This window comes from Berghia stephanieae, chromosome 11, assembly GCF_034508935.2.
Source record: "Berghia stephanieae isolate SIO BIC M18660-M18661 chromosome 11, UCSD_Bste_1.3, whole genome shotgun sequence".
In the NCBI taxonomy this organism is placed as follows: Eukaryota; Metazoa; Mollusca; class Gastropoda; order Nudibranchia; family Aeolidiidae; genus Berghia; species Berghia stephanieae.
This window is the reverse complement of record NC_088370.1, coordinates 17,672,233-17,689,912: the sequence shown is the minus strand read 5'-3', so window position 1 is coordinate 17,689,912 and position 17,680 is coordinate 17,672,233. Positions and strand designations below refer to the sequence as shown.

Here is a 17,680-nt window from a genome sequence, read left to right as displayed (position 1 = left end):
TTTGTAAAAACGAGATTATATTTTTCCCTTGTTGATCATCTCTGTTATGACCTATTGTAGTTTTTTAAATTTTGAATAGGTTATACTTTGTAACCATTTAAGTCGGAGTTGCTGGGTGGGGTTCCTGACCTTCCATAATGGTCAGAGAAGTACTTACTGTGTCTTCTATCCCCTATATCTGTTTTCCAAATTGCTTTCTATGTCTTGGAATGAGATCACTTGGTTTTGTCCTGGACTGGCCGGAAACCTCGCTGAGAGGAAAACAGTCAGGTGTATATTTTGTTTTGGGAGATGATATTAATTTGTTTCCTTGTAAGAGCATGTCTCTGTTATGCATTGTGTTATGTTTTGTTTACATAATATATATGATTTGTATACATTTGAGTGTGGTCCTCTTAGTGGGGGCTGTTCTTGTGTCTGGATGAGACTTTTAAGTGATCTCAAACCAAGTACCTACTTTGATAGTGTGCTCTTGGAATCTACATTTGGTTCCTATTTGAACCAAATTCCCTTTGTTTCGCCTTTTCTTGGATGCTGTAATTGTAATTCTAGAACTTATTACTTTCCCATTTTCTTCCTTTTTTTTACTGGCGCTGATATAACCTAAATGTGTCGCAAGCGCCGTAAAACCCTAAAAAGTCGAGTTCGAGGCAGGCTGGGTTTTTTTTTCTTTCTTGCATTTTCCTATCCTCTTTATCTAGCGCTTTTTCACGCCCGCTTTTGAGATCTTTAAGCATTTTTACAGTATCTAACATAGCTGGACACTGTGCTTTTGTACTTGTCTGGGGCTTTTAGGTAATATCAAAAAAAGAATATAAGTAGATTGTTCGTGGACTCTTCTGTTTCCTGTTTATACCAGTGTCCTATTTAAACCAGTGTCCTATTTATACCTTTAGTCTTTGCTTTATATTTCGTGCCTTTAACTATAGATCAACCCTCTATCATTTTCCTTTTTTTTACAGGCGCTGAAATGACTTGATAATGTTCCTCTCTCTCTCTCTCTCTCTCTCTCTCTCTCTCTCTCTCTCTCCCTCTCTCTCTCTCTCTCTCTCTCTACCTACTTATTTATCTTTTTATGTCTACCTATCTGTCAATCTATCTATCTATCTATCTATCTATCTGTCTATATATCTATCTATCTATCTATCTATCTATCTATCTATCTATCTATCTATCTATCTATCTATCTGTCTGTCTATCTATCTATCCCTCTATCTATCTATCTGTCTAGTTATCCATCAATCCATCTTCCTCTTTATCTTTTTATTTCTCTCTGTATGGCTTTTCTTCCCCCCCCCCCCCTTCTTTCTTTCTTTCATTCTTCTTTCTCTATCTCTTCATCACACTCACCCCACCCCCCTTCTTGTTCCAATCTCCTCACATAACCTCCACCACTCTAATATCATGTAACTCCAATTCAGCCGTACTCTGGAAAAACCCATATTTAATCATTTAGCCAGAAAACTCGTCCTTCAAATATCGACCGATTAAAAAGACCCTCACTTTGGAAAAAAAACTAAAAACCTCTCAAACTTGGGACTTCGAAGTCCCAGATTTGAGAGTTTCTTGTTTTTTTTTTTGCCAAGATGAAGGTCATTTAAATTGGTCGATATCTCAAACACGGGACTTCGAAGTCCCATTTTGAGAGGGGTTTTTTTTTTTGCCAAGATGAGGGTCGTTTAAATCGATCGATATTTGCAGGACAAGTTTTCTGGCCAAATTTTCAAATATGGGTTTTTCCAGAGTACGACAGAATAATCCGTCCTTACCATTCTACTGTTTTCACCTCTAACGCTTTCCCCCTCTCCCCCCCCCCCCCCCCCCAACCCTCTTTCCCTAACCACAATAAATAACCACCTCTGTTCTTCCAATTGACAACTCAATGACTATTAATTGGCTTCGGGTCCCTCGATATTATAATCTTAACTTCCTGTCCGTTTCCATGGTTACAGCGACAAACCGCTCATCTCATCATAATTTCATATCACTGATTTATATAACATGCCTTAACCCTCGCATTTATCATACTAGCAATAACATCGATAATGAGCACGATTCTTAACAAGGGTTAATTGTTCCCTTTGGCTTCGAATTTAAATATCATAGCCAAGTGTACAAAATTTAAAAACATTTTCAAAAAATAAAAATAAATAAGAATTGAGCTTTATATAGGGCAATATCCACTAAATGCGCTCAAGGCGCTTTACAACCCCAGTTTTCAACGACCATAACTATGTTATAATTATTATTATCAATATAAACAGGTTGATCTATTCCCTATCGTACTCTGTTAAAAAAAATTGAGCTTTTATATAGGGCAATATCCACTGAACGTGCTCACATTCTTTACAAGGGGTCTCTGGTCAACAGCAACATTAAGAATGTAGGACGGGACATGACACCTGTTAGGCGATATTACAATTTTTTTTCGGACAGAGACAACGTTTTAACGATCTGGTACTCATTTTACACCTGAGTACGGTGAGAGAATGTGAGTGAAGAGCCATTTCCAAGGACTCACTTATGCGCCGAGCGAGGCTCGAACCCAGGCCTTCCGATCCGAAAGTCATACCACTAGACCACATAGCCACACATGTATATAAAATTTGGCAAGAAAACTCGTTCTTCTAATATCACTCGATTTAAACGACCCTCATTTCGGCAACCAAAAAAAAAACCTCTCAAACCTGGGACCTCACGAGGTCTTCCTTAGTCCCAGGTTTGAGAGCTTTTGCCGAGATGAGGATCGTTTTGTGAAGGACGAGTTCTCCTGCCAAATTCTTAAATAAGATTTTTTTTCGGAGTACGACGATTAACTTGTTAAACCAATTATTCTCTACTTATTCGACCACAATGAAAATATGTTGCCCAGCCCATCGTCTCCAAACGTTAGTAATAGTAATAATGTACGGCTACACCTCCAAATTCATTTCGTCAACCCAGCTTCGAAAGTCTTCCTCCTCCCTAATTAAGAACTGTTTCATAGCCACCTTCGAAATTATTTGCTTGACAGGGAGGAGGACGGTGTGATCGCTGGTCTCAGGAAATGCCTGACATTTCAGGCAGGCATCGCGGTTCCCAAGTTTTCATCTGTCCACATTTGATGCAGTTCTGCCATGTCCTGTTTAAGAGGGACTTGGGGAAACCCAGTATTTCCCGGCATTGTGGAATGCAAGCATCGTTTTGGTTTGTTACCCAAAACGGTATTAGGTTGGGACAGTTCAGACCAGTGGTTTGGTTCTCAAGCTTATCAGAAAATTTCAATCAGCGGTCCCTCTATGAATTGCTTGTAACGTACTGCAGTCCCTAACTGAAATAAATGTTAATGTACGGGCATGATAAATATATAGCCGGCTGCTCTTTGTTTTCAAAAGCCCACTTCATTCAAAAGCAACCAGCTTTTTAAAAGCTAACCTAGCCATTTTGTTTGTTTGTTTGTGTTTTTTTTAATTAACTATAGTTATCAATAAAACAGCTGTGCTCTAGAAAAACACATAATATTTAGAAATTTGGCCAGAAGTCGAAGTCCCAGGTTTGCTAAGACGAGAGTCATTTAAAACGATCGATATTTGAAGGACATGTTTTCTGGCCAAATTTCTAAATATGTGTTTTTCAAGAGTACAGATTTTACAGATATTACCAACCTTTTCGTTGAGAGGGAGAGAGAGAGAGAGAGAGAGAGAGAGAGAGAGAGAGAGAGAGAGAGAGAGAGAGAGAGAGAGAGGGACGGAGCAGGGAGGGAGAGAGAAAGATCAAATTTTAATGATTTATCTATTTTTTTAAATTAATTTTTAAATTCTGTTTGCTCAAACATTAATTAAGTTGTTTATTAATTGATTTATTTACTTATTTCTCCGTCCTTCAAATCGATTTATCAATATTTATTAAAATCCCCGACAACAACAACTAAATCAACACTCTTTAGTGACAAATCTATATTGTGAGACCGGATGCTTTGATCATTAGAAATCATTAGAGAGGCTTCAAAGATTTTTGTATTTATTCAAATCGTCGAGTGACCTTGACCTTATAGCGTCCTTGATCTACGTCATCAGTCTTTGATTTGTGTGTTTCAAGCAAGTTGATAACCAATCATCTTAAAGTGCACCGCCGCTGCTGCTGAACACTTAACCCTCTCCTTACCACCTGCAGCAAAATTGTCACATTTGTTACGACACAATTTACATTTTTTTTTCTTATTCAGATTTATTTTGTACATCGCAATGAATTAATAGGAACATAAAGTTGTTTTGTAGAAAGCTTGTTTGAATTTTAAAAATCATTCTTTTTTCCTGCTGGGTAAGCCTGCCATAATTTTTGGGAAAATACTGAAACTGATCGGTAAGGAGAGAAACTACAAAATAAATTCATGTCACTGAGGTCGAAGTAGTTTTTATTTATTTTTTTTTTGTTTGTTTGTTTTTTGTTGTTATTTTTTTTATTGAGGGGGGGGGGGGGGGGATTTTGGTTTGGTTTGGTTTTGTTTGTTTGTTTTATTTAAAAAAAAATTCATTCTGTTTTCTTGTTGCTGTTCTTGTTGTTTTTTTTTTTTTTTTATTCATATATTATATGAAAGACTTAGAGAAAAATCAAGTTACCAATATGACTCGTATATAACTGAAGACTACACTAGACAAACGGCGTTTCTGCCCTTGATAATTATGTAATTAATAATAATAATAATAATATAATAAAATAATATAATAATAATAATAATAATAATAATAATAATAATAATAATAATAATAATAATAATAATAAAATGTGCGGCTATGTGGTATGACACTCGCTTTCGGATTGAAAGGTCCTGGGTTCGAGCCTCGCTCGGCGCATAGTCGAGTCCTTGGAAAAGGCTCATTACTAACATTCTCTCATCTTACTCTGATATAAAACGAGTACCTCGCCGTTAACAGCGTTGTCTCTGTTCGAAATTAATTGTAATATCGCTCAACAAGCGTTATGTCCCGTCCTAAATGTTAAATGTTGCTGTTGGTCCGGGACTCCTTGTAAAGCGCTTTGAGCATGTTTTGTGGATATTACGCTATATAAAAGCTAAATGATATATAGATTATCTATTAAGTTATCGTGCTGATATCAATGGAATGTGAAATATTAAAATAGTCCTTCAGAGCCACTGGACCCATGGAGCCGGAGTTTATCCCGGTGTCTATAGCGTGAAACGGACAATAGCAATTTCTTGCTATCCTTTGGATAGAACGCTAGTCTATCGCAAAGTACTTTCCGTCAGATCTAAGACTCAGCTATCCATTCACTGCTGGTGGACAGAGGGGTCACAAAAAAAAAACAACTCTCGATTGCACCCGGGATCGGTCTCGGTCCCTTCCTTTGATTGTGAAGCGAAAGCTTTACCAACTGAGCTATCGGGGACCCCCGTGAAATATTAAAGAAAAGTCAATGGAATATATTCTCGGCCTTCGTCATGAGACAAGTTATCAAAACCCATTGAAATGAACAGATAAATAATTAAATATCCAACACACGAATAGAAGGAACGACATTGACGTCACTCAGCTCTTTCTTATTGTTTTTAGCCAGTCATTTTTGTGATAAGAAGTCCCAGGTTTGAAAGTTTTTGCCAACTTCATACTATCTATAGATAGAACAATCACACTATAACTATAAACGCCACACATTTGTGTGTCGGTATATAAAATTTGTCTGATGGATGTTTTGACTATTTTACTTAAACGGGATAGCACCAATAGATAAATCTACATTTACTTATTTTTGTTGTTATATTGCGTCCAAAAAATGAAGTCTTGCTCGGATTGTAACATGTTCAAACCTCCACAATGAAGGTCGACAATACACTGCAGATTTAGATGCAGACATAATAGATTCATAACGTGCATAAACTCAAAATTATATAGAACTGTAGTGATTTGACTAGAAGTTCCCCTTTTTTTCTGTATCAGCTCGCAGCCATCGTTAACATTTCGCCTGACCGCAGCCATCGTTAACATTTCGCCTGACCGCAGCCATCGTTAACATTTCGCCTGACCGCAACCATCGTTAACATTTCGCCTGACCGCAGCCATCGTTAACATTTCGCCTGACAGCAGCCATCGTTAACATTTCGCCCGACCGCAGCCATCGTTAATATTTCTCCTGACCACAGCCATCGTTAACATTTCGCCTGACCACAGCCATCGTTAACATTTCGCCTGACCGCAGCCATCGTTAACATTTCGCCTGACCGCAGCCATCGTTAACATTTCGCCTGACCGCAGCCATCGTTAACATTTCTCCTGACCGCAGCCATCGTTAACATTTCGCCTGAACGCAGCCATCGTTAACATTTCGCCCGACCGCAGCCATCGTTAATATTTCTCCTGACCACAGCCATCGTTAACATTTCGCCTGACCACAGCCATCGTTAACATTTCGCCTGACCGCAGCCATCGTTAACATTTCGCCTGACCGCAGCCATCGTTAACATTTCGCCTGACCGCAGCCATCGTTAACATTTCGCCTGACCGCAGCCATCGTTAACATTTCGCCTGACCGCAGCCATCGTTAACATTTCGCCTGACCGCAGCCATCGTTAACCTTTAGCCCGACGCTGACCACAAAAAAGGACGTCAAGAGACGAAGTCTTTAGCCTCAAAAGAAAACAAGTCGTAAGTTGTATTCAACAGTTCAACCAATCAAATCACTTGTTTCCTTGAGCTCTACTAACAACAACTCACTAGACGCTGCACAAACCTAAAAACTGACGTCAAACTATGTCTAAATAAGGGTTCTAGTGTCAGGCTATGAGTTAACAATGGTCACGCTAGAATCCTCTAAGACTCTAAGTTTGACGTCATTTTTAAGGTTTGTGTTCCTTCTGATGAGTTGTCCTTAGTAGAGCTCAAGGAAACAACTGATTTCATCGGTTGGACTATTGAATACAACTCACGATTTGTTTTCTTTTATGACCTAAGAAAAGACTTGTCTTTTGACATTTTTTTGGGTCAGTGTCGGGCTATAAGTTCACGATGTCTACGATCAGCTTCACTCCAATGTAATACCTGATTGTTGTGGTTGGTCACGATTATGACGAGAAATATTAAACTATTTTTTAAAATTAAATTCACTTTATTCGTCCCAGAGGGGAAATTTGTCTCTAGGGTCTCTTCCAAGGGAAGACTGGAATAACCCAGGCGTCAGCCGCAGTGCAACGCCGCAAATTGAGCTAAGGCGAGGTGACTTGCTCAAGGCCACACAGCGCAGGGGCGGGTAGTCGAACTCGTACCTTTCAAGTACGAAGCAAAGACCGCACCGCTGAGCCACCGCTACCTGCCCTATTTCGTGTTTTGATCATCAAGCCCTACCTACCCAATTAGCTACCTACCCAAATAACCTACCTACCTACTTACTTACTTATTTACTTACCGTATACCTTGATAATATTGATTGTATTATATTATATACTTTGCAAATTTAAAACGTATATTTTATCATTATTATTAACTTTAACAAGCATAGTGTCAAGGTTATGGATTTTTGTTGTATTCTGGTATAAACAAATTTATAAACAAATGTTATCATCTTTATGTAAAGTATTTTATCGTATTTTCCTATTCTTCTATATTTAACTGTTAGTTTGGGATCTTCATGTAACGATGAGATTTTATCATATATCTATATAATATATTTTATCATTTACATGTCTTTTATGATTTTCTAACTATGACGTTATATTTAGATATTAGTTAGGAACTGTTGGATTTTATGGTTTACATAATGTATTTTATCATTTCTAATTATTTCTTATTTAGATATCTGTTAGAAACAACAATAAGTGAAATTATCATTAATCAACATTTAATTTGTATTATTATTATTATTATTATTATTATTATTATTATTATTATTATTATTATTATTATTATTATTATTATTATTATTATTATTATTATTATTATTATGATGTTATTCTTTCATATTCAGAAATTTGGTTGTAACCGACGTGTACAAACTTGCAGGTCCGATAACCCAAATTGTATCGGGCCCATTGTAATAAAAGAAATGCTCTCAAACCAACAATGTTCAATATAGCCCATAATTGCATTCGGTATCAATCGGACCTGCAAATATGTGCTCGTAGGTTGTAACATTTCTATTCATTATTGTGATAAGATTCTCATAACTTTTAATATTCTGTAACTTTAAAATCACGTGATAAAACAGGACACATCAGATAGTTAAACAAATTGCTTTCAATGCCTTTTATGTTTAATTCTTGTATTTTTCGTTTGTTTTATTTAATTATAGTTTGCTAAATTTTGTTTTAATTGTTAAATCATGCATCTTTTCCATGTTTTAATATTTTATAAAACTTTCATTTTGTACCTTTAAAAAAAAAATGAATTCATTCCATTCAATCTCCGAATACTTTACTACTACCCTGTGATATCTAGTAATATCTAACAACTACTTTTATTTCGATATGTTGTCTTTAGTAGCTTGTTTTTTAATTTACGTCAACACCTAAACATGATTATTAAATCTATGATTCTGATAGGTAATGACTTTCGTGATTTTAATGAGTTTTTTTAAAAAACTCTCTCCTTACCAACAACAGGAACCTATTCACATTTGTAACGATACAATGAACATGTTTCTTAAGTCTAACCCACACCGGAGACCGACTCCGACGACCCGGCACTGCCATCTTCCGGACAAAATACGAAGAATAAAGAGAAGAGCCGCTAGACATACTCATACCTAGCACCCTACGTCCTCGGTCGTATTTTTTTCGAGCTTGGTATGGGTAGGTCTAGCGGCTCATCTCTTTATTCTTAGTATTTTGTCCCTGCCCGACGCCTTTATCCGGAAGACTGCAGAGGACGGCAGTGCCGGGACGTCGGAGTCGGTCTCCGGTGTGGGTTCGCCCTAAATCAGATTTGATTTTTACATTACAATATTTTATGAAAAATCTTTGTTTTATAAAGCTTGTTATTCTGCGAAAACAAATATGTATATCTGGTATCTGTAGAGACGTATTTGTAATGAATTTGAGTGTAAAATTGCAAGTTCTGTGTTGGGTAGGTATAACATTTTCTGGAAAAATCATGAATATGGTCGGTAAGGAGAGAGTTCAGTTTTCCAAAGATCACTTTTGTCACTGTAAAATATACTACAAAATCCATCACCAAACACAAGCTATTTCTAATTAATTAAGTTTATCTGTTCTCTATCGTTTCAAATAATAATACTATCTATCTCTTAGTCCTACTTCTCTCTTATTTTACTCACACTTCCTCTCCCTCACTCTCTCTCTCTCTCTCTCTCTCTCTCTTCTCCATCCCCTCCCTCTCTCTTTTCTCCACTTCCCTCTCTCTTTTCTCCACTTCCCTCTCTCTCTCTCTCTCTCTCTCTCTCTCTCTATCTATCTATCTATCTATCTATCTATCTATCTATCTCTTCTGGGTGAACAAAAATAAATACTATGTAAGAAAGATGGTTGGTGTGTGGGGTTCCTGACTCCCATTCTGGCGTTAAGCATGGGGGTATTTATTTTGTCTTCATTCCCCCTAAATCTGTTTTCCGACATGCTTCCCGTCTTTGTCTTGGAAGTCAATTTGTATCATCTGAACTATCTCGACATATTACTGTTTTGAGGCGGCGGTCACAAATGTCAGACTTTCAGAATGTACAGTACTGACGAAATCCACGTGCACATATTTGCAGGTCTGATAACCGAACTCAATTATGGGCTTGACTTAGCATTGTCGTAATGAGGTCCCGATAGCTCAGTTGGTAGAGCACTCGCTTCACACGCAGAGGGACTGAGATCCATCCCGGGTGCAGTTGATATTTTTTTCTGATCCACCTGTCTACCCAGCAGTGAATGCAGTGAATATTAGATCTGGCGGAAAGTACTTTGCACTAGACTAGCGTCCTATCCAAGGTATAGCAAGCAATTGCTATTGTCCGTTTCATGCTATAGAAACCGGGATAAAATCCGGCTCCATGGGTCTAATGGCTCTAAAGGACTACAAGAAGAAGAAGAAGAAGAAAAATTGATAATATTTTGCGTTGATTTGAGGGTTTTTCCATTACAACAATAGGCCCATAAATAACAATTTCGGTTATCAGACCCGCAAATAAGTTTAATTCACATTCAACCTTCGCGTCTTCTAAATATATTTGCAATAAACGTCCACAACAAAGTTAAAGCCATCATCATAACCAATACATCATCATTATAACCAATACATCATCGTTATAGCCAATACATCATCGTTATAACCAATACATCATCATTATAACCAATACATCATCGTTATAACCAATACATCATCATATAATAATAATAATAATAATAATAATAATAATAATAATAATAATAATAATAATAATACTTTATTGCATCCCAAAAAGGAAATTTTTTGTACAGACGTGTTATAATTTACACATAAGATAAAAATACAATGGAAATAGGATGTATATATATAAAAAAGGAGCAGCTCTATAACCAGAGCTGCGCTTTATAATATGAATAATTTCAAACACTGTAAAATAGTTAAAACTGTCACTATAAATTGAAAATTGAAAAGATTGCAAAACAAATAAATTAATAAATTAATATTTATATTTTTTAAAGTAAAAATGAGAAATAATTATATAAAATGATTATTGCTTGTTGTTATAAAGCCAAATACTGGACGGCAGAAAAGATTTTCGGTGTCTCTCTGTTTTCGTTGAAATAGAGAAAGGGCGACCACTTCTTTCTGACATAATAATTGATGGTCTTAGTGGATGATACTGGTCATTTAATATTTTAGTTATTTTATTTATACAAAATTTCTCGTATAAAAGATCTACATCGTCAACATCATTTATATAGCGTTTAATGGATTTTTTAATATTTGAATTTATTTTGTTCCTTTCCACTGCTAAGCAATTGCCTCCCCAAGCTGTTATACAAAATGACAAAACACTTTCGATGACTGCTCTATAAAATAATGTGCAGAGGGTTTTATCTATTCTAAACTGAGAGAGTTTTGATAAAAAATATGTACGTCTGCACATCTTATGCCTAATTATTTTCAAGTGTTCATCCCACTTGAGCCTGTCATCAATCGTTACACCAAGGTATTTGTAGTGAGGAACTCGCTGGACGAATTGGTCCTTTAATTTTAACGGTTCTATCGGTTCCTTCACTCTCCTAAAGTCAATCACTAGCTCCTTTGTCTTGCTTATGTTAAGCTCTAGGTGGTGGGCATCACACCAAGACACAAATCTATCAATTTCTTGCCTATAAGCCACTTCGTTGCCATTTGTTATGAGGCCTTGAAGAGCGGTGTCATCTGCAAACTTTATTAAAGGTACACTCAGGTTTTGACTTCTACAGTCATTCGTGTATATTGTGAATAATACAGGGGACAATACACAACCCTGAGGAGCACCAATATTTGTAGTTATACAGGAAGATTTGTTTTGTCCTAATTGAACATATTGTGCTCTCTCCGTAAGAAATTCGAGCACCCAAGCAATTATATACTTGTTTAAATTCAGACTAGTCAATTTTTGAACAACCAACTGAGGTTGCATTGTATTGAACGCTGAAGAAAAATCTGCAAAAAGCAATCTGCAATAGCTCCTAGCGTGATCTAGATGCCTGTAGATGTTGTTTGTAAACAGCAAAATGGCATCCTCTACGCCACGTCCTGGTTTGTAAGCAAATTGATGACTATCACTCAATGGCATAAACTGATTCCTAATTTTAACAAGAACAAGTTTTTCTAAAGATTTCATGACTATTGAAGTCAGTGCAACAGGTCTGAGATCGTTCATAGTTTCAAGTTTTTCTTTTTTTGGAACAGGAATAATTTTTGAAGTTTTCCAAATTTCAGGGATCGAAACGCATTGGAGGGACCAGTTAAAAATATGTGTATAAATGGGGGAAAGCTGGTGGGCACATTCCTTTAATAGTTTTCCTTTCAATCCATCCGGCCCAGCAGCCTTCCTCTCGTTTAGTTTCGAAAATACGAATCTCGTTTCCTCTTCACTGACCTCAATAGTCATTTCATCTTCCAAAGCCCTGTCTAATTTATGTTTTTCATTTTCAATATCAAATTTGTTTGCTGTGTCGAAACGTGAATAAAATTTATTTAAAGTTTCAATTTCGATATTTTCTGATATAATCGTGGGCTTTGGATTATAGTTCACAGCAGTTTTAAGCCCCCGCCACGTGTCCCGTATATCCCCAGAAGAAAAGCATTTTTCAATTTTATTTTTGTACTTATCTCTACAATAAAAGTTTTAGATCTTTTGTTATCCAAGGCTTGTTGTTAGGATAATATTTTAAAAATCAGGAACAATATATACTTCACATCCATTTTGAATAAAAATTAGGCTTAAATTCCGACGATTGAATAAACTAGATAAACTAGATGAAACTAGATATTACCCTCTTTATCTCTTTTTGTTTTGTTTTCAGATCTTTTTTGTTTCCACTAGTATAGAGAGTTTTCTTTTGGTTCAATAAAAGTTTTAGATCTTTTGTTATCCAAGGCTTGTTGTTAGGATAATATTTTATTTCTTTTTTACAAGACACTAGCTGTTCACAGAATTTTAAATACTCACACAGTCATTCAGCTCATCCACACTATCACATGATTCGATAAAAACATTCCAGTCAGTGCATTCAAAACAACCACGCAAATCTTCACACACACTTCCGTTCCAGATCTGTACACTTTTCTTTACTGGTTTTACACGTTTAAAAACAGGGCGGTAGGTGGGGAGTAGCAAGAGCATGCAGTGGTCAGATAAACCTAATGGGGCACGGGGTAAACATTTATAACTATTTTTAATATTACACAGGAATAAATCTAATGTTTTTTTGTCCCTTGTCTCGCAGTCCACGTATTGATGAAGTCCCGGGAGAGTAAAATCGTTACATTGGTTAAAATCGCCAGTGACCATCAATACGGCATCGGGGTGACTTAATTTGAATGTCCTGTATTTCTTTCCTCAAAATATTTTTCGCTGTGGTGTTGTCTGATGATGGTGGAATGTAGACGTTGATGATGATGACATGAGTATATTCTCGGGGTAGATAATATGGTCGTGACGAAACAGTAATAAATTCAATATAATCGTCACAATACATTTTCTTTATCTGACTGTTATTGGGGTGGCACCATTTGTTGTTAATATATGTGCACACCCCACCCCCAGTTCGTTTATTTACATTAGTCCGATCTCCTCGAAATAGTGAATATTGTTCAATATTAAAACATGATGATGGTATGTGAGGAGATAGCCAAGTCTCTGTTAACGCTATTATGGAGGTTGACGATAGTCACTATTAAAACGACACAGTGAAAACAGTTCATCAATTTTATTTTTCAGTGATCTTACATTACCTGTCACTACACAGGGTAAAAATGGACGAAAAGGCCGTCTGTTAAATTTTGTTTTTATTCCTCCTTTTCTCCCCCTCTTTCTTACTTTAATAAACGATGTGTCAATAGTGGGTGGTGGGGGTGACACGGGTTGGAGGGATCGGAGAGTCTCTGAAGTATAAGTTATCGATAGGCTTATTTTGGCAGCAAAATCACAGGCTAAAACACCATTTATGCTTATAAATATACTAATAAATATAAAAATCAGGAACAATATATACTTCACATCCATTTTGAATAAAAATTAGGCTTAAATTCCGACGATTGAATGATAAATGAATAAAAATATGTGTAGAAAATAGGTAAACATTCACAACACGTCTGTTGTCGCCGGAAGCCAGCGCCAATACATCATCGTTATAACCAATCTACCTACCGATGTTCCATGTCGGACACGACGTTGGAGATCATGGTTCGCCAGCTCTCTCTCTCATCTGCGAGTTTCGCACATTGATTTATGGGGCTTCCTACGTACGCTGCGACATTTCCAATCCAGCTTGTCCTTCTTCGTCCTCGACCACGCTTGCCTTCTATTTTTCCCTCTATTTCCTTCTACTTTTATAACCAATACATCATCGTTATAACCAATACATCATCATTATAACCAATGCATCATCATTAATATAACCTGTAGACCACCACTTCAAGATTGTTAACCCAACTCTTGTCATTGTCTGTTCTATCCTTCCAGATGGTGAAACCAACTTCAACGGCGTCCTCTCGGGGAACAAGGTCTCCAACAAGGATACGACTAGCGTGGAAATCAACAACAAGACAATCGTCACCAATATGTAGTAAATGACACAGAATATCAATCTATTTATAAATATACAGTTATAATACATAACGCTTAACGTGCGAGCATGCTAAATATATGGAAGAAATATTTATGAAACATTACCAGACGAAGCAATTAAAGAAAAATACAAGCAATAAAAATTGTTCCAAAAAATCAGCCCACCTCAATTGGGTATCAAACCTCAGAGCTCCTGCGCATGCGTTAGAATGAGTCTCCGAGAAATGCAATGTTGACACTTTTGGATTGTGTATTATTGTTAGATTTGCCTTGCGTGACGTCATGACACTAAAGGCGCACATTTTTGTATTATTATTTTTTTGAAAATATCAAATTGAGGAATTAATGAGCAGGCATCTGTGCAAGATAAAGAACTGAACAAGTGTGTATGAAATGAAAAAAAAAAACATCCCAAAAAATAATTCGACCTGGACTGATTTTTGGGTTGTTTTTTTTTTTTCTTGTATGTTTCTTTCTTGCTTTGTCTGGCACCTTTCATACACACTTGAAAGAAAAAATACAAGAAAATGAAGGAAAAAAAAACATCCCAAAAAATCAGTCGACCTCGACTGATTCTTGGGATGTTTTTTTCTTGTAATTTTCTTTCTTGCTTTGCCTGACATCTTACATACACACTTTTTCAGTTCTTATTCTTTTGTGGTTTCCTTTGTCCCCTTTGCCTGTTGGTTCTGTTTCTTGTTTCTTACACACCTTATTTGATTGAGGCTGGCTGGGCAAATATTCAAATTGTAAACGACCCAATTGTTTGACCTGTAAATCAGAATGTCTAAGGTTCGATCCCAAGTCAAGGAACTTATTGTTTTATCTTTATTTATTTATTTTGGGGGGGGGGGGTGAATTTTTATCCTTGTATTTTTCCTTCTTTTTTTTGTCTGGCATTGTTTCATACACAAATTTTTTCAGATCCTTTTTTGTGACCCTTCGTCTCGAAACGGTATTATGTCAGGATGAATTGGATCCCGAAAAGTGACTTTCGAATTAAATTGATAGTAAATTCCAATCTTTGGGTTTTTGCATTGTGAGAAATTGTCTTCATTCTTTTAAATAACAAATCGAAACAAACCCCAAGTTTCATGTTTTTGTCAATAAATTCCATTTTTTTTTTGCACCGGAGTCATCCCGACATTATACTGTTTAGAGACGGTGGGTCACATTTTAGGATCAACTGCTTGTCCCTGACAGGATAAAAAAAGTCAGTTTGAGTTGATGGGACACACAAGATATTATTTATGTACAGCACAAGGTCCCGTTTAGTATTACAAATTAAATCTGTCCTTAGGCGATATTTATTTAGTCCCTGAAACGTTGTTCTTATAATTTATTGAAATATTAAAAAAGTAAAACTTAAAAAAGTAATGTTTCTGCTGTTATTGAACACAGAGAACAACAACAACAACAACACACACACACACATACACACACACACACACTCACACACACAGACAATATCGTTAAGACACAGGAAACAATGTTACTTGATTTCACACATTGCACATTCCTTGAGATAAAACTATTAAAAAAAAGGGAGAAACTGATAAAAGCATGGAAGAAAAAAAACATAAAAAAAACAAAAACATCCATTCTTCTTATTAACATATTATGAATGCTCTGCCATATAATATTTTAAAGCAAAACGTTTCTTATCAAGAGCATTTTAAACTCTCTCCTTACCAGCCATTTTCAGGATTTTCCCCAAAACTATACACCAAACTAACACAATAAATATATTTTATATCACTCATACACAATAGCATTAGTAAGTTCTTTCGATAAATAATTTCTTTCACAAAACATGCTCCCACAACACACTGTTCATTTTCTTTAACTTTTATATTGTACTAGAGATATTTGAATAAGAAAAATGCTGGTTGTATCGTAACGAATGTGACGATTTTCCTATAGTTGGTAAGGAGAGGGTTAAATTCATTTATATAGTTAGCACTTTAAAAAAAATGACAAATTGTTCCATCTATCAGTAATGTGTACAAACAATTAATTTTACATAAATTGGGATAAAAAAAAATATTTTTATATTACCATTAAAACATTATCTTAATAACAGTTACTAGTAATAAAAAAAACAACAATATTTTTAAAATGTGTATACAATTGAACAAAAATATAATAATTTCGAATTATGAAGAAAATGTTTTTGATTGAATTGTTGATTAATTTATTGAATAGTTGTAAATATTTGTACTGCATTCCCAAACTTCCACTGAGGCCTAGACGACGACGTACAGGTTGAATACGAGATATATTTATTTTTTTAAAATGAAAAGAAAAAAAAAATCAAATGAAGCTTTACTTTTATTTTTAGTATGTTTGATTGTTGGTATGTTGTTGCACTGTTTTAGTTTTTATTAATGAATGAATCTACTGTATGGGTGGTTGGATGGGAGCATCACCCTTGAATCATATACCTATGATGTTCCCATGGGTGTACGATCCGATAGTGATGTCGTTTCTTCTTCTCTTTACTAGCCTATCCTGCTTCTTTGGTTTGTGATTGTATTTTTACAGGAGATATATTTTTTCTGTAAATCTTCTGCCTGTTTGTTCTTGGTTATTTATAATTTAGCTTATGATATCTTTAGGTTATGATTTTGATTGACATTTGTACTATTTTTGTTAGATTGCTTGTTTTTTTGTTTCAGCGGTCTCTCATATAACCTCAATTGTGTTGGAAGAGACCTAAAGCAACAAACAAACAAACAAAAATCTACTGTATTATTCTTTCATAGAATGCCGAGGCGATGGCGAGGATCTAATGGCGCCGTTGCGAAAGGACTTAATTGATTTTATTTTCGTGTATTATTTCATTACACAAATGTAGGCTACACATCTCTGAATGACACGGGGGAGAATAAAAAAAATATATGTATCATTTTGCTCGAACGCTAAATCTTAGATTCATCATCATAGTCTTGAAAGAAAGCGAACAAATGAATTTTAAGTTTTAACTGCGCTGCTCTATTTAAATAATAATACTAGGTATCCCAAACTACTGCTGATAACAGGTGAATGATTCTTGTCTTCACAAATCATCAAAAATATGATCTTTTTGAATCGTCTTTCTTTATCTTGAATTTAAGTTATTAGTGAAAAAAACAACTTATTCCATTAAAATCATCAGTCTTTGAAAATTATAATAGCAAAAATTGGGCCTTCTAGCTTCTTTTTTTTTCAGAGTAAAGCGCCATCTATTAATCAAATCCTTTTTTTTTTCTTCCCCTAATCAATATTTTTTTTCTTCACAAATCATCACCAAAAAAAAAAAATTAAAATTTAATAACCCATAATTTTATTATAATATATTTTCCGATTTTGATAAATAGCGTGGTATTTTCCATGGTTTGGGAAGTCACATGATGCTTTCTATTTTAATTTTTTGCTATTTGTAGAATGAAATTTTAGTTTGGGATACCGATTAGTACGT

The 17,680-nt window shown here is 35.5% G+C and overlaps 1 protein-coding gene across 13 annotated transcripts in view; it reads left to right on the top strand.

The window, feature by feature from the left end:
- The window catches only part of LOC144957338 (aquaporin-5-like), a 243,831-nt gene extending 227,470 nt beyond the window's left edge, over positions 1 to 16,361 (top strand). For all 13 annotated transcript variants that reach the window (XM_078888498.1, XM_078888505.1, XM_078888493.1 and 10 more), the window contains one exon: positions 14,116 to 16,361. In XM_078888498.1, the coding sequence (XP_078744624.1) occupies positions 14,116 to 14,219 (104 nt within the window). In that variant the 3' untranslated portion in view covers positions 14,220 to 16,361. The remainder of the gene's footprint in view (positions 1 to 14,115) is intronic.
- The last annotated feature ends 1,319 nt before the right edge of the window (positions 16,362 to 17,680 follow it).